This window comes from Panthera pardus, unplaced genomic scaffold, assembly GCF_024362965.1.
Source record: "Panthera pardus isolate Hobbes unplaced genomic scaffold, ASM2436296v1 HiC_scaffold_13, whole genome shotgun sequence".
Classification (NCBI taxonomy): domain Eukaryota; kingdom Metazoa; phylum Chordata; class Mammalia; order Carnivora; family Felidae; genus Panthera; species Panthera pardus.
Window position 1 is genome coordinate 121,695,007 of NW_026526688.1, and position 18,580 is coordinate 121,713,586.

Below are 18,580 nucleotides of genomic sequence, written 5' to 3' on the forward strand. Positions count from 1 at the left end.
AGCCCGTTTCGGATTCTGTGTCTCCTCTCTCTCTGCCCATCACCCCACTCACTCTATTCCTTCTTAAAAAAATAAATCTATCTATCTATCTAGATAGATAGATAGATAGATATGTGTGTGTGTGTGTGTGTGTGTGTGTGTGTGTGTGTGTGTGTATGAATAAAATAAAACAACTATATGTTTGCAACCTGCCAACACTGATGGAATCTTTAAAAAAATATATATATATGTATATATATATATATATATATATATATATATAAAACCGCTTTATTGAGATACAATTCATTCATTTAAAGTATACCATTCCAGGGCTCCTGGGTGACTCAGTTAAGTGTCTGACTCTTGGTTTCAGCTCAGGTCATGATCTCATGGTTCATGGGTTCGAGCCCTGTGTCAGGGTCTGCTCTGACACTGCGGAGCCTGCTTGGAATTCTCTCTCTCCCTCTGTCTCTGTCTCTCCCATGCTCTCTTTCTCTTTCTCTCCTCTCAAAAGAAATAAATTTTAAAAACGTGTTATTAAAAAAAATAAGGTGTACCATTCAGTGGGTTTTAGTACATTCATAATTATGCAGCCATTACAGCAAACAATTTTAAAACATTTTTTTTCACCATGAAAAGAAACCCTGTACTCATTAGTAGTCAGTCCTCATTTCTTTTTTTTTTTAATTTTTTTTTTTAACATTTATTCATTTTTGAGAGTGAGAGAGACAGAGCATGAGTGGGGGAGGGGCAGAGAGGGAGGGAGACACAGAATCTGAAGCAGGCTCCAGGCTCTGAGCTGTCAGCACGGAGCCTGACGCAGGACTTGAACTCACAGACTATGAGATCATCACCTGAGCTGAAGTTGTACACTTAACCAACTGAGCCACCCAGGCACCCCAGTCAGTCTTCATTTCTCCCTGATTCCACCCTTTTCTCCCCACTAGCCCTTGGCAATGACTAATCTACTTTCTATCTCTATACATTTGCCTATTCTATACATTTCATATAAATAAAATCATACAATATTTGTGACTGGCTTCTTTCACTTTCGTCTATGTTGTAGCATATATCAGTACTTCATTTCTTTTTATTGCTGAATAATATTCCATCATATGGATGTATCGCATTTTATTTATCCATTCATCAGTTAATGAACATTTGGATTATTTCCAATATTTTTCTATTATGAACAATGCTGTTATGAACATTTGTGAGCTAGTTTTTGTGTAGATGTGTGTTTTTATTTCTCTTGGGTATACGTCTTTTGTATAATGTATGATTTTGCATGATTTCATAAATAGGTTCTCCCTTTCTGTGGATTATCTTTTTACTTTATTGATAATATTATTTGAAGGGATAGAGTTCTTAATTTTGATGAAGTCTATTTTCTCTTGTTTTCCTTTTGTCCCATGTACTTTTATCTAAAAATGTTTTGCCTGAATCAAGGTCATAAAGACATACTTCTATATTTTCTTCTGACAGTTCTATAGTTTTAGCCCTTACATTTAGGTATGTGATCTATTTTAAGCTAATTTTTGTATATGGTGTGACAAAGGGATCCAAATTCATTTTTTTGCATGTGGACATTCAGTTGTCCCAACTCCATTTGTTAACCCACATGTTCTGATAAGTAGTACGTTCATTTTTTTTCAATTCTATTTTTTCATTTCTATTATGATTCTTTGATACATGAGTTGTCTCAATTTTTTTTCTAACCCGTTTGTGATTTTGCTACTTAAATTTTTAAATTGATTTCTTACTTAAATGCATTGTGCTCATTCGATTGTGGAACATATGACTAATTCTTAAAAATTCAAAGAGAAGTCATACAGAGAAAGACAGATACCGTATGTTTTCATTCTTATGTGGATCCTGAGAAACTTAACAGAAGACCATGGGGGAGGGGAAGGGGAAAAAAAGGAGGGAAGGAAGCAAACCATAAGAGACTCTTAAAAACTGAGAATAAACTGAGGGTTGATGGGGGGAGGGGAAAGTGGGTGATGGGCATTGAGGAGGGCACCTGTTGGGATGAGCACTGGGTGTTGTATGGAAACCAATTTGACAGTAAATTTCATATTAAAAAAATTCAAAGACAGTAACATGGTCTAAGTATATAATGTAGTCAATTTTTATTCTTTGTGTGCCTGTATAGAATGAATATTCACCAATTGTTGGAGATAATGTTATGTCTCCTAGCTCAAGCTTGACAAAGTAGATGTTTATATCATTTGTGTCCTTGGTGATTTTTTTCATCTACCCTATGTCAGTTAATAACTGACATTGAATTGTGTTAAATTGTGTTAAACATAAATATACTAAAAACTTTTATCATCAGGATGGATTTCTGTTTCTTTCTTTTATTTTTTTCCCATGTTTATTTAGTTTTAACTTATCGAAAGTTTCAAGCATACACAAAAGGAAAGAGAATAGTATAATCAATTCCTATTGCCCTCTCATCTTTTATATGGCCAGTGTGTTTTCTCTGCCCTCTTATGTTCCTCCAGTACTTTAAAGCAAATCCTAGACATAACTTTTTATTGTTTTATAGACTCAATGTTTAGATTTTTTTCATACATTTACCACAGTATTTGCATGCCATTCCCTTTCACATTTTCACCTATCTTGAAGCATTTTCCTTCTTCCCAAAACGTATACATTACAGTATCCTCTAGTGAAATCTTAGTGGTAAGTTTTATTAGTTTTTGTTTCTTTGAAAATGGTTGTAATCTTGCACATTTTCTAGAAAGTAAGTGCAGAATTCAAGTTTGACAGTTATTCACCCAGAACATTTTGAAGATACTATTCCCATGTCTTTCAGCGGCCATTATTGTTGTTGAGAAATAAAGAGGAAGTCTAATTTCTGTTTCTTTGTAGATAATTTCATTGGCTGCTTTAAAGACTATCTCTTTTTCTTTGGTATTCTGTAGTTTCACCATGATGTGACAAATGAAAGTATGTCATAAGGAATTAAGTGATAGTAATTTTGAGTTTTTAGGTTTAATTTAGTAATATTCTGCTTCTGAGTGATGATTAGTGGTATGTAAACAAGTACATAAAGGAATTAAAAAAGGAGCCTTACAGTAAATTCTTTCGGAGTACATGATTCTTAATTTGTCAGGTTTATAACTTTCTTCTCAAGATCATATGTATGTACATGATGTTACATGGCATAGTGTGCTTTATCTTTCCACAGCACTATTGGAAATAATTATGAAAAATGGAAGCACGGCTGGAAATAGCCCTCACTGCCGAAAACCATCAGGTTGTGGTGACCAAAACAAGCCTAATTGCACGAAGGACAGCATATCTGGTAGTGGTGAAAGTGGAAAAGGCTACACCAAAGATCAAGTAGATGGAGTTCTCAGGTAGGGATAAACATGAATTATATCTCAACTATAATTGATACTAATGTAACTTTTAAATGTTGTAACACCTAAAAAAGTGTGTGAACTAGTATTCAGTGGAGGAACAAACATGGAGGAATTGAACTCTGGGTGTCTTATATTTTATGTTATTTTGTCACATCAGTCTGTAAAGTACCGACTCTATGGAAGGTTCCATCTTTTAAAGTAACTATAAGACACAAAGTTGCTTCCAGGTATTTTTCTCTTGAGGAATATTATTTTTATTTTTTGACACAGCATAGTATTTAGATAACTGTATTGAAAGAGGATGAAGAATTGTTTTGTCTTATGTATGCATGAAAGCAGGGAATTTCATGAGAGGAAAATTGAGGACAATAGCAACAGCATTTTCAGTTTCCTACTTATATTAATGTAGAATAGTTTTTTTTTCTATTTATATTCTTTCTTTAAGGGCATCTTTATACATAGGCAAACATCATAATGTCCTCTCCTTTTTTAAAAATTTTTAAAATTTTCTTTAATTTAATTTAATTTTTTAATTTAATTTTTTTTAATTTACATCCAAATTAGCATATAGTGCAGCAATGATTTCAGGAGTAGATTCCTTAATGCCCCTTACCCATTTAGTCCATCCCCCCTCCCACACCCCCTCCAGTAACCCTCTGTTTGTTCTCCATATTTAAGAGTCTCTTATGTTTTGTCCCCCTCTCTGTTTTTATATTATATTTGTCTTCCTTCCCTTATGCTCATCTGTTTTGTCTCTTAGTCCTGATATGAGCGAAGTCATATAATATTTGTCTTTCTCTGACTAATTTCACTTAGCATAATACCGTCTAGTTCCATCCACGATAGTTGCAAATGGCAAGATTTCATTCTTTTTGATTGCTGAGTAATACTCCATTGTATATATATACCACATCTTCTTTATCCATTCATTCATTGATTGACATTTGGGCTCTTTCCATACTTTGGCTATTGTTGACAGTGCTGCTTGTAAACATTGGGGTGCATGTGCCCCTTCAAAACAGCACACCTGTATCCCTTGGATAAATGCCTAGTAGTGCAACTTCTGGGTCGCAGGATAGTTCTATTTTTAGTTTTTTGAGGAACCTCCATACTGTTTTCCAGAGGGGCTGCACCAGCTTGCATTCCCATGTCCTCTCCTTTTAATATTTTTCTTACTCTAATTATTCTGCCTCAGTATTTTTAGTTTTACCTCCTGATACTCTTCTATTTACAGAGAAGAATCAGAGTTGGAAAATTGTGAACTGGGTTTTGGGGCTCTGGCTTAACTGATTTTATAATTAGGAAAAGATTTTCTGGGAATAAAATGAACCTTTCAGTGTGAAACACTAGAGAAAATAATGTTTTGTTTTCTGCTACAGCTTAGGGATGCCATATTAATATTGTACTGATCTCACTCTCTAGGGAAAGTAAAGTGTAAGAATGAAGGACTCTAAATCGTGATTAATCAGATAATTCACATAGAGAACGAATTATAGTACAGTGAACTAGCTAAGTGAGGAGTAGGTAAAACAACTTAGATTGTCTTTCTCTTTACCTGTTTTTAATCTGTTTTTCTTCTAATCTTATTTCCTGTTTTTCTCACCTTTTTTTCTCCATTGCTTTTTGTTTCATTCTTTTTTTTCTTACCGTAATTTAGAATTGAAGTCTTTAAAATAAAATATCAATGTATTTATATTTTTCTTTTTTCCCCTCTATATTTAGATGCTAAAGCTTGATTGTAACATTTTATCTGAGTGTGACCACAGATGTTGGTGTTTGGTGGGGAAAAAAAAAAGAAAAGAAAAAAGACTCCCTAATCATGGTAAAGCCATTATGAACATGAATGGTAGTGAAGCACTTTTGGGGTATAAGTAATGTTGCTAACTACTTTTATAACTAGTATTGTGTCAGAGGTGGCTGCATAAGTGAGATTAAGTGGATGAATAAATGAGAGACTTCCTTTTGAATTTCTTCAAGAAGAACCTTTAAACAGTGTGCTGGAATGCATTCCGGGAAACCATATCTGTTTGAAAACCAATTGTATTTTCTTGTAGAATTTACTTTTTATTGGGAGGGTATGTTCTTAATGAAAGACCTAAATGAAGTTAATTGTATTATATGTGATTTCTATTTAGAATCATTTTTGTGATTTCTTTTAAAAGACTATAGAACCACTTACAGATTTTGAAATATCACCAAAAGAGAGTTGAAAGTTTGGGAGCATAGGAATCCCCTAATCTAGCACTATTTTTTAAGAATCTTTTTTCTTCATTACCTCTGCTGTCAGTTGGAAAGGCAAAGAGGAGTAGTTGAAGTCATAGTAGAAATAAGGAAGGAAGAACAGTGCTTTGTTTTGCTGTCTCTTTGAGTATTTAGGCATGGGGACATTTTGAGAATGGAGGAATGAAAGATGATAGTGGGTACAGATTCACATTGCTTTGGGCCAGCATTGGAAAGATGCAAACACAATGTTGAGGAAGTTTCTGTCTGTTGGCTTCTATATTCTCTGTGAAATTGGAGATGAGGTTATCCTCTGGGAGTTAGAAGAAAAGAGAGGAGATTGAAAGCTTGAGGAGAGTGGTACAAGGATGGAAAATTTACAGAGAAGAAAGGCAAAGGGAACAGAAGGGTCTCTGGTTAGCGTTGAGGCCCAGCCGAGTTTGAGACCATGAATTCTTATTGGGTATAAGTATTAGCTTAGTAGTATAGCTGTATTAGGGATTGTTTGTCTGGTCAATAATTTTATTATCCCTTTTTTTATTAAATGCAGTTTTTTTTTTTCCTTTGAGGACTAAATATGATTGGAACATTCTTTAGTAGAATCCCTAAGTTATTCAGAATACTTCAGTTGGTACCTTACATGAGTTGCTTAGCTGAATTATGTAACACTTATTCATTACAGTAGCCCTTGTAAGTGTTGCTTTAGTAAGGTAACAAATCACCAGCAAACACTTACGTGCTGTATGTTTTTGTTTTTTGTTTTACCTATACACAGGGGATTTTTTCTGAAGAAAGCCATGTTATCTTGTGGTAGCACGATTATGCAAACAAGTTGCTCAGTGACAGTTTGGCTCAATGGGAGAAGCCATGCAATAATACTGCAGCCATTGCATAAGTACGAGCTAGCTTACAGTAAGACTGAAGAAAAAGTATATCACTTTGTAAAGCTAATATTCTGTGTCGCTAAACCCTGTTTGTTGTCTTTGAGTTGAAATCTATTGAAAAATTATTGAGAAGAAGTGTCATGGATCTAATGCGAAGAGGTTTTGAATTTCTCACTGAAGAAAAGCCCATCTTTTATTTTAAAACTTTACCAGATCAGTGTGAAAGCATTAACTAACTGGGTCATCTTTCTATTTATCAATTAGGAACGCTTGTGTTACAATTATTAAGTCATTTGAATTGTGGGGATTTGATTAGGATTTGATTTAAGCTCTAGCTCTGTAGATGAAAAGAAATCATTTTGCTAAACTTATAAAATAAATAGTCCTTTGTCTCAGGGACGAACAGCTATTTCCCCAAACACCAGTTAAATTTGGAGTCTATTCAAATGATCAGCTATAACGTGAAAAAAATAATTGAAAGAGGACCGTCCTGCCCTACGCACTACGCTTTCATGCACGTAAAGGAAGATGTAAAGGCTGCACCAGACTGACTTCTCAGTTGTTGAGCTTGCAGTCAGATCTTTCTGGACTGGTTGTTCATATCTCCTTCCAGAGGAGGTAATAGATTACCTCTTCGTAATTTATTTTCTTGTTTATTTCTTTCTTTTTAAAAAAATTCTTTGGTGAAGATAGAGAAGAAGGCTTGAAACTTTAAGCAAGGAGTGAACTATATATATATATGTATATATATATGAAGTATGACAAATGCATTGAGTTGGTGAAGGCACAATGATCAAAAATATAAATTGAAATAAATATATGAATGGTAATTCATTCATGTGTGAAATATTAAGTAAATGAGTGTATTTGGAGCCTTACTTGAAATAATGGAGTAGTCTGCAGCCTGTCTACTGGTGATGTCAACTTTATACCTCTCTGCTGGCTTCTCAGAAAATTTCTCTTGTAAACATGTGATGAAAAACTCAGTGCAAGGAGGATACAGTAGAACTAGCTACACTTAAGAATTAGTGAAATAAGGGGTACCTGGGTGGCTCAGTCAGTTAAGCGTCTGACTTCAGCTCAGGTCATGCTCTCACGGTTTGTGAGTTCAAGTCCCACGTCGGGTTCTGTACTGACAGCTCAGAGCCTGGAGCCCTGCTTTGGATTCTGTGTCTCCCTCTGTCTCTGCTCCTCCCCCGCTTGTGCTCTGTGTCTCTCTCTCTCAAAAATAAATAAACATTAAAAAAAAAGAATTAGTGAAATAATTGTTTTTCTACCTCTTTTTGTGACAATTCTTAGCTTTAGACACATCTGCAGAAGATTGTGAATTCCAGCCTAATTTCCCTACCCTATCCAGCAGTCCTCTCTTGGGCTGCCTTTTTCTATTGCCTAGCCTTTTATGCTCAGGAAATCTCAACAAAACAATTTTGGAGGGTTAGTCTGGCATATAATCTATCATCTTGTGCATGCAAACCAAGTAATAATGACTTTAAGATTATTTAGTGTTTTATCACTGCCTTTTGTTTTCTGCATTCACATAGTGTCTATCATATTCTTGGCTCTATTCCTTGTCCCACGGTCTGTTCTCCTCTATTCCAAATTAACTTTTTTTTTTAATGTTTTATTTATTATTGACAGAGAGAGACAGAGCATGAGTGGGGGAGGGGCAGAGAGAGAGGGAGACACAGAATCAGAAGCAGGCTCCAGGCTCTGAGCTGTCAGCCCAGAGCCCAACGCAGGGCTCGAACTCGTGAACCACGAGATCGTGACCTGAGCTGAAGTCGGACGCTTCACCAACTGAGCCACCCAGGCGCCCCCCAAATTAACTTTTGATGCCAACTACATTATAGCACTTACCACCTTTGACCGTTAGATCCTAAACGTTTCTGCCTTCAAATTGGGCCATTCATCCATCCGTCCATCTATTATACATCCATTCACCACATATGGTGAACAAGACATAATCTTTGCCTTCAGGAGGTCTGTAGTCTAGAAGAGGGCTCGGACCAGGTAGGTGCAGTACACTGTGGTAATTGCCGCGGTAGGGCTCAAGTCCAGAGGGTTTTGGGGAAGATACAGCAGGAGCACCAAACTGAGTCTTGAGGAATTGGAGTTCTTGAGAAAATGAAAAGCCAAGCTGAGGTCTGAAGCAGTTGTGGAAACTAACTAAGCAAGAAGCAGAGAAGGCACGTTCTGGGCACCAAAACCAACATTTGAAAATACCTGGGAGAGAAAAGTCTGTTTAAACACTGATAGGAAAAGCGGATAGAAAGGAAGAGGTGGGTTACTCTGGTGTATGAAGGGTTCCTTTTCCTTACCATGGTTCTGAGGGCAGAATTTTCAAGTCAGACAGACTAAGGTTTGAGTCCTTACTTGTGAGGCCTTTCCTCATCATCCTATTTAAAATAGCTGCCTTCTTGTCCATTCTCTAGTCCCCTTTGCCACTTTATTTTTCTCTATTTATCACCATACGATGTACTTTATATTTTACTTGTTTATTTGTTCATTGTTCATCCCTCTCCCAATTGTAAATTTAATGTGAATCGTGATTCTTTTGACTATTTTATTCACCACTATAGCATCTGAAATAGTGTCCGCAGAAAGTAGTTGATCAGTAAATTTTTGTTGAACAAATAAACTCAGTTCCCCTCTATTACTTTGTTATATGACTTTTGGCAACTTAACCATTCAAAGCCTTGATTTTCTCATTGGTTAAATAGGAATAACATCTAATGAGGAGGAAATGAAACAATTTATGTAAAATAGCCAGTATAATATGATTCTCCAATTCTCTGTGTGAAATCTTTGTGGACTAAATGTAGTTTGGAATTCAGAATTGTTCATATTTTAGGAAGATAGTAAGGAGCATATATTATACATTACATAGCAACACTTAACATCTAGTGAGCAGCCCAGAACCTAATAGTAACATTTCTGCAGCAACATATTCACACCTAAATGGGATAAATGAAAACCCTATAGCAGCTTCACATCCAATCAGGTCAAATTTTGCCTCTGAAAGAGTTCAGTCAGGTTTCTGCATCAAATTGGTTATAGAATAACTTTCGTTTTTCAGAGCTTTATGGATTTTGGAACATGGATATGTGATTGTGGACCTGTGCCTGACACACAGTAGGTGTTCTATAAATGTCCCCTTTCATTTTTTTTCTGTCACATAGTTTCTAAACATGTCTGGGAGAATGGGTTCTACAAAGGCAGGAAGCATTCTCTGTTTTATTCACAAATATATCTCAAGTGCCCAGAACACTGTGACATAATTGGTGCTCAATAAATATTGCTGGTTAAACAAAGGAAATATCATGTTTATGGAATAAAATGTTAATAATTATTATCAAAGTAGAAACATCCAATTTTAATTATTTTTATCATAAAGAAGACCGCAAAACAGATTTTTGTTGATGTGTGATTATAAATAGATTTCTATAATCTTATACAATGTCTTCTCTCTTTTTTTTTTTTACTTCGTTCATTTAACAAGTGTTGAATACTGTCATTATTTTTTTTAAGTTTATTTATTTTGAGAGAGAGAGAGGAGCATGTGTGAGGGAGGGGCAGCGAGAGAGGGAGAGAGAGAGAATCCCAAGCAGGATCCGTGCTGTCAGCACAGAGCCCAAAGTGGGGCTCGATCTCATGAGCCATGAGATCATGACCTGAGTTGAAATCAAGAGTCAGGTGCTTAATCAACTGAGCCACCCGGGTGCCCCTGAATGCTGTCATTATAAAAGGAGGGCTAAGGCTCATTTATTCCAGAAATATTTACTGAGAACCTATCCTGTATCAAGCACTATGATGGCTTATAAGTTCAGTAGTAAAATAAGATCAATCATGTCTCAGAACTTTAAGTCACTCTGCAGTTCTTTAGCTGCCAGTGAACAATTATGCCTTAGCTCTTTATCCTGTTGCTACTTCAGGCGACTCATACATGGAACACATCTAAAGTCATAAAGTACTCCGCAGAAGATGTTTAAAATGTTACTGTATTCTAGTGAAAAGTCATAAAGTACTCCACAGAAGATGTTTAAAATGTTACTGTATTCTAGTGAAGGAAAATTAGTAAGTTTGGGGGAGAATGTTAACATTTAAAAGTATTAGTGTTCTCTGCTCCAGTCAGAGTATTTTATTTCTTCATACTCTTTAAAGACTCCGGGCTTAAATCTGTTAACACCTTTAGTTAGCTATGTCAGTAATCTTTAAAAGTATGCTCATCAGAATGAAAATTGGGTGTAACAAACATTTTTGAGGCCTATGATGTATATTATTATGAGGTTTTATCTTTCTTAGAGTGACACAGATGAGTTCTCTTTAGGATAGCCAAACTGAGTTAATTTGCATTGACGTTGAAACCATAGAGTACTTGTAATTGTTTTACATGCACTAAATTGTGGCTGTGATATTTGGTGAGATCTGCATTATGTGACAATAGAACTCTTGGAATGTAGTGTGTATTAAATTAACCTTAGCTACGACATACTTGGGAAGAGTTTTGGAATTTCTTGGTGCACTTACGAGTACTATAAAATTATTCTCACTCTCTCATTCTAGCTTCAGTGTGTGCTCTGTCCTTCATCCATGATTGTTACGGGCTTTGCTACTTCTCTGTAGTTGGGATAAAAAGCACCAAGGACATTCTCATGGCCAACTCTCCGTAGGCTGGAAAGAGGTTAAGGGACTGGTCTGTGGTCAAAAAAGAGAATGAAGCAATAACCTTTAACGGGATAAGCTATCCTTTGATACTGAGGAAATAGTCCACAGACAGTTCTTCTTAGTATTCTAATAAGTAAAAAATTAGAGATATTTCCTGAAGTTCTTCCTTGAAATTTACATTATAACACACTCTCTTGTTCACAGCATAAACAAATGTAAAAATTACTATGAAGTACTTGGAGTTACCAAAGATGCTGGTGATGAAGATTTGAAAAAAGCTTATAGAAAGCTTGCTTTGAAGTTTCATCCAGACAAAAACCATGCACCGGGAGCAACAGATGCTTTTAAAAGTAAAGTAAACCTTTTAAAGCAGTTTTACTAAGCTCTTTGTAGAATCCACTTTACAGTGTTGTAGAATGTTAAATTCTGCCTTTAGACTGGTTCATTTAGAAGCTAGCTTAAGCAAGTGTCCTCAAAATCCTTTAAAACTTTATTGTTAATTTGTTATACCAAGAGCCAAACAAATACAGTGTGGTTCACAAGAGCAAAATGCCAGTTTGGGCAAAGTCCTAAGTAACTTTTCTAGATAATCATGCATGCTTTCTAGTTTACTACACTAGGGTGTGGTATACATAAGCTTCTAGTGTATTACCATCTGCTTCCAAGGGCACTGAAACAAAACATAGCTTTTGCGAGTTTTTAGGATAATAGAGACTGTCTAAAATTGGAAAATTGCTTGGAATTTCTGTTTGCCCAGTGTTGTTATATTTCTGTTAACTGGCCAATTTTTGCATTTTTTTGTATGTGGTTCTAACTATGGTGATTTTTTTTTTTCTTTTTAAGAATTAGTTTCTTGGGGCACCTGGCTGGCTCAGTTGGTGGAGTATGCAATTCTTGATCTTGGGGTCATGAATCTGAGCCCCACGTTGGGCATAGAGCTTACTTTAAAAAAAAAAGTCTTTTTCCTTTTGCTACTCATTCTTCCTCATTTTCTTAATATTATTTCAAGGTTTTTTGTTGTCGTTGTTGCCAGTTTCATGAATGAATGTCACCTCATTTTATAATTTCGTATTTTGTTACATGCAATTTGTTCATAGTAGTTAACTTCTAATTCATAGGAAAATGCTTAAATTTGTCATTGCTCCCAGGAGCCTGGTGGCTTGGTCAGTTAAGTGTCTGACTTCAGCTCAGGTCATGATTTTGCGGTTTGTGGGTTTGAGCCCCATGTCGGGCTCTGTGATGACAGCTCAGAGCCTGGAGCCTGCTTTGGATTCTGTATCTCCCTCTCTCTCTGCCCTTCTCTTGCTTGTGCTCTGCCTCTCTCTCTCTCTCTCTCAAAAATAAACAAACATAAAAAATTTTTTTTAAAAATTTGTGATTGTTCTTCTTGAGAATTTGACATTTTTACAGTGAGCATATCATGTTTGCAGTGAAATGCTGGGGTCTTGCAATGACAGGATGGAGACACTAATTTTTAAAATGCTCCTAAAACATAGATGATTCCATTGGTCTTTCACAAAATACTGTTGATATTATTTACAAAACAGTTTTATTTCTTGAAGGAAGTTGCCAAGTCCAATGTATTTTGGCAATTATTAATATATTCCAATAAAAGCAGCTGCCAAAGTGGTGCCGGTAGAAGTAAAATATCCCTGTGACAGTAAGCGCCTTCTCTGTTTTCTTCAGTTAAAAGTGGCATCTTGAAAATAGAGAAAATGTTTCTTTACTCCAAAGCACTAACTTTAGCACATAATGTGGAAAAAAGATAATTTTTTCCACATTATGAATTAAAATCATTTAATTTAAAATTGTTGTTGTTGTTGTTGTTTTCAGTTTTATTTAAGTAATCTCTACACCCAACATGGGGCTCAAACTCATGACCCTGAGATCAAGAGTCGCACGGTCTTCCAACTGAGCCAGCCAAGCACCCCAAATTGTTGGTGCTTTTAAGTAGTGAAAAATATCTTGGCAGTGAGTTATTTGCATGTTTGTGATCTGCTAAGTGATTCCAGTTTTAATTCTTCATTAATATTAAAAATGTTAAACTGCTCTTTCCTCTCACTTCATATTGAAGTCGTGTTAGCATTATTAGTCTTGAAATAACAGTGAGTGGATCTACCAATATTTTTACATGTTATGTTACATTTCGAAGAGGTGAGCAGCATAAACGTCACTCCAGCTAGACATTCGGAAGGAACTTGACAAAGGTGATTATACTTTGATGTGGTACATTTCAGAGTCTAAAGCTCCGCTTTGCAAACTAGAAACTTAATATTTATCAACATGCTGGGAGGTGGTTCCTCTCTAGAGGAGAGGCTCACATTATTCAGTACACAGGAGGTTATATGTAAATCAGAATGCCAATTTATTAATCCCAAAGAGGATCAGAATAGGGAATTGGTTGATGAGCGCGTTTTTCATTGAGTGGGTGGAAAACTAGGTTGTAATTCACAGATGCTTGGTGTGCAGAGGTAGTTAATTAGAAGACATTACGGCTAGTGTCATCATACAGAAATCATTTATTCAGCACCCAGGATCTTTTCATTATCTTCTGAATCCTCTTACTTTATTTTATTTTAAGTTTATTTATTTATTTTGAGAGAGAGAGCAGGTGAGGGGCAGGGAGAGAGAGGGAGAGAGAGAATCTCAAGCAGTCTCTGCACTGTCAACACGGAGCCCAACGAAAGGCTCGATCTCATGGCCTGAGCCAAAACCAAGAGTCGGTCACTTAACAGACTGAGCCACACAGGCGCCCCTGATTTTATTTTATTTTTAACCAATTGATCCTAACTTCTGTTTTTGGAATACTAAGTTGTTTGTTTTAATCAAATATTATAGTTTTTTCTTTGTATGAAAGGTAAGTATAGATTGATCACACTGTAACTGCCGAAAGACATTTTACAGAAGATGGACACCATTTGCTTTTTATTTCCTTCAAGAATAAAAAAGAGGAGGTAATCAGTTTAGGGAATTAAATTAGAGAGAAGAGATATTTTCATTTGTGTGGGTCTTTTGTTTTGTTTTGTTTTTTAAATAAGCTCAATGCCCAATGTAGGGCTTGAACTCACGATCAAGAGTCACACACTTTACTGGGTGAGCCAGCCAGGTACCCCTTCATTTGTGTGTTTTGTAAAGCTTTAAAAATAAAAGATAGGTTGCTATCAAGGAGGATAGACTAAACGAACTCTTAAGTTCTTTACAGTTAGGATTGTAACTGAAGTTTCTCAAAGCGGGGAATATTTTGTTTACATCTAGAGAGTAAATTGCACAGTATATATGAACATACTTGAAAAAAATATTTGAATGAAATGGATCCCTTTCCTTCTGTCTGATGTGGATGTCTTCAAAATATACCCCGTCTACTCTATCTTCAAAGACTCCCAAGTATTTCAGAGACCCATTTGAACAATACCTATACTGTATATATAGTTATACACCCTGACCAAGTAGAGTTTATTCCAAGAATGCAAGGCTGATATTTGCAAAATCAGTCAGTGTGACCCACTATATTAATAGGCTAAAGAAGAAAAATCTCATGATTGCATCAACCAGTGTGGGAAAAGCATTTGAAACATTTCACCACTCATTTGTGATAACAATTAACAGAAAAAAAGCCCTGACAGAATAAACAGGAATAGAAAGGCATTGCGTCCAATTGATACAAGAGCAACTACAGAAAACACTATACTTAATGGTAAAAGACTGAATGCTCCCCCCCAAGATTGAGAACAAAGCTAGAATGTTTCCTTTCACCACACTTATTCAGTGTAGTGTTGGAAATTCTAGTCAGTGCATTAAGGTGAGAAAATAAAAGAGAGAAATATTGGAAAGAGGTAAAACTGTCCCTGTTTACAAATGATCTAATTATAAAAAATCTCAAGAATGTACCTCACCCCCAAATTTGTAGAATCAATATATATATTCTGCAAGATTTTAGGATACAAAAAGCAATTTTTCTCTTTAGAAATATTTGGTACATTTCAGTATACTAGCAGTGAATATATAGATACAAATTAAAAACTCATTAAATTAGTAATCAAAAACTCCCAAAAAGAAATTAGATGCCTTTCCTGGAGAATCCTACAGAACTTTTAAAGAAAAATTCAAACTAATTCTACGGTCTCTTCCTGAAAATAGAATCAATGTGATCAAACACATACACACAAGAAATACTTAGGTGTAAATTTAACAAACCTTTTACAGGATTTTTATGCTGAATGCTATTTAATACTAGCGAAAGAAATCAGAGAAGATGTAAATAAATGGAACAATATATCATGTTCATGGATTGGAAGACAGCATAGTAAAGATGTCAGGTGTCATCAAATTGATATGCACATTTAACACAGTTCCTGTCAAAATCCTAGGAAGCCTTTTTTTTTTTTTTTTTTTTTTTTTTGTAGATTAAAGTAAGTTTGCTCTAGAACTCATATGGAAAGATAAAGAACCTGAATAAATAAGAACAATTTACTAAAAGAATGGAGTGGAGTCATCAGTTTATCTAATTTCAGGGCTAACTTTATAGCTACAGTGATCAAAAGAGTGTGGTATTGGCAGAGGGATAGACAAATAGATTAGTGGAACAGCATAGGAAGCCCCGATATTGACCCATACAAATATACCTAACTGGCTTTTGACAAAGGTGCAAAAACAATTTAACAGAGGAAGGATAGACTTTTTAGCAAATAGTTTTGGAGCAATTAGATATTCATAGTTGAAAAGAGTTAACTTTGACCTAAATCTTATACTTTTTACAAGAATGAACTTGAAATAAATCATAAACTATAAAACGCTTTTTAACTCTTAGCAAAAATCATGGGAGCAAATCTTTAGGATCTTAGGCTAGACAATAATTTCTTATACTTAACACCAAAAGCACAGCTTATAAAAGGAAAAGTTGATAATTTGGATTTCATAATTTTTTTTTTTTAAATTTGCTCTGTAGAGACCTTATGAAGGATGAAAAGACAAATACCAGGATGGGAGAAAATATTTGCCAAACACATATCTGGAAAAGACTACTATCTAAAATATATAAAGAACTCCTCAGACTCAAAAATTTAAAAACAGACAATTCAATAAAGAAAATGAGTAAAAGACATTTCACTGAAGATGACAAATGGAAAGATACAAATGGAAAATAAGCAATGAAAAGATATTTAACATCATTCATTAGCCTTTAGAGATAGTGTAAAGTAAAACCAAATGAGATATCACTGATGACTAAAATAAAAAATAGTGACGGGGCGCCTCAGTGGCTCAGTTGGTTAAGCCGCCAACTTCGACTCAGGTCATGATCTCATGAGTTCGTGAGTTCAAGCCCCGCGTCTGGCTCTGTGATGACAGCTCTGAGCCTGGAGGCTACTTCAGATTCTGTGTCTCCCTCTCTCTCTGCGCTTCCCCCATTCACTCTGTCTCTCTTTCTCTCTCTCTCTCTCTCTCTCTCTCTCTCTCAAAAATAAATAAAACGTTAAAGAAATTTAAAAAAAAGTGACAACATCTTTGGTGTTAGATGTGGATGTGGAGAAACTGGATCACTCATACATGGTGGATGGGATGTAACATGACACAGTCATTCTGTAAAATGGTTAGTTTGGCAGGTTCTCAAAAAACTAAATATTCAGCTACCATACAACCCAGCAGTTGCGTTCCTGGACATTTATCCTAGAGAAATGAAAGTTTATGTTCACACGTAAACCTGTACATGGATGTAAATAGCAGTTTTATTCATAATACCAAAAACTAGAAACAACCCATTCAGTGGGTGAATGACGAAACAAACGGTGGTGCATCCATACCATGAAGTACTACTCATCAATGAGACAGAATGAACTGTAGTAGTCCCTTCTTACCTGCAGGGGTTATGTTCCAAGACCCCCAGTGGACTTTTGAAACCACAGATAGTACTGAACCCTATATACACTGTGTTTTTTTTTTTTCCTATACATACATACCTGTGATAAAGTGTAATTTTATAAATTAGGCACAGTAAGATATTAACAACAATAACAATAAAATACAATTTTAACAACATACTATAATGAAAGTTACGTAAATGTGGTGTCTCTCTCTCTCTAAATATCTTATTGTACTGCATTAACCCTTGTTGTGATGATGTGAGATGATGAAATGCCTACATGATAAGATGAAGTGAGATGAGTGAGGTAGGCATAGTGATGCAGCATCCAGGCTACTATTGACATCTGATGATAAGTCAGAAGGAGGATCATCTGCTTCCACACCATGGTTAATTAAGGGTAACTGAAACCATGGATTGGAGGTAAAGGAGAGACTATGGTTTTGGCTTACCTAACAACCTGGATTGATCGCCAAAGAATTATGCTAATTGAGAAAAGCCAATCCCAAATGGTTTCATTCCATTTACATGCTGTATTATTTTTCTTATATAATATTCCTGAAATGCCAAAAATACAGAACTAGAGACTAGATTAGTGGTCTGGTCGTTAGGGATTAAAGGGGATGGAAGGGAAGGAAATGGGTGTGGTTTTACAAGGGCAACGAGAGGATAGTAGTGGAAATGTCCGATATCCTGATTATATCAGTATCAATATCCTATTTGTGATAATTTTAATTTTACAAGATACTGCTATTGGAGAAATTCGGTAGCAGGTACAGAGGATCTCTCTGTATTATTTCTTACAACTTCATGTAAGTTTAAAGTTACCTCAGAATGAAAGTTTGATAAGGGGCGCCTGGGTGGCTCAGTCAGTTAAACATCTGACTTCGGCTCAAGTCATAATCTCACGGTTCATGAGTTCAAGCCCCACTTCGGGTGAGCTCTTGTCCCACTTTGGGTGAGCAGGAGCCCTACTTTGGGTTAGCCCCACTTCTCTCTCTCTCTCTCTCTCTCTGGCCCTCATGGGATATTCTCTCTCTCTCTCTCTCTCTCTCTCTGTCTCTCTCCCTCCCTCTCCCCCTCCACTGCCCCTCTCTCTCTCTCTCTCTCTCTCTCTCTCTCTCTCTGCCTCTCATGGGATTCTCTTTCTCTCTCTGCCCCTTATGGGATTCTCTTTCTCTCTCTCCCTCTCTCTCTGCCCCTCACTCACTTGAGCCCTCTTTCTCTCTCTAAGAAAAACATAAAAGAATAAAAGTTAAATTAAAGAGAAGAGAATATGGTGGAAGGTACCTTTGGTGAAGTAAGTGAGACTGGGGTAGAAATGTATTTTGTACAGCTTTTGAATGCCAAAATAAATTTGGGGCTTAATTTATTAGGTAATAAGGAACTGAAAAAAAAATTTGTATTATGGGTATAGAACAAAGTAAATGAATAGAAAATTAGAATAGATAAATTGTCTTACATATACAATTATGGGTTATAACAGTATTTCACATAGATTTTCTAAAATAGCTTGCTGTTTGGAAATTACTTTTTTAAAAAACAAAACCTGTTTTAAAATAGGATTGAGATGCCAATATATCAATGATGTAAAAAGT

The 18,580-nt window shown here is 35.7% G+C and overlaps 1 protein-coding gene across 3 annotated transcripts in view; it reads left to right on the forward strand.

The window, feature by feature from the left end:
- Nucleotides 1-18,580, forward strand: part of DNAJB14 (DnaJ heat shock protein family (Hsp40) member B14) — a 45,951-nt gene that overhangs the window by 12,748 nt on the left and 14,623 nt on the right. The window contains exons 2-4 of one of the 3 annotated variants that reach the window (XM_019415770.2): nucleotides 3,179-3,350; nucleotides 9,537-9,592; nucleotides 11,330-11,407. In XM_019415770.2, coding sequence (XP_019271315.2) covers nucleotides 3,179-3,350; nucleotides 9,537-9,592; nucleotides 11,330-11,334 — 233 coding nt within the window. In that variant the 3' untranslated portion in view covers nucleotides 11,335-11,407. Of the gene's footprint in view, nucleotides 1-3,178; nucleotides 3,351-9,536; nucleotides 9,593-11,329; nucleotides 11,476-18,580 lie in introns of those variants that run through there. The other 2 variants (XM_019415761.2, XM_019415777.2) reach the window with 2 other exon arrangements.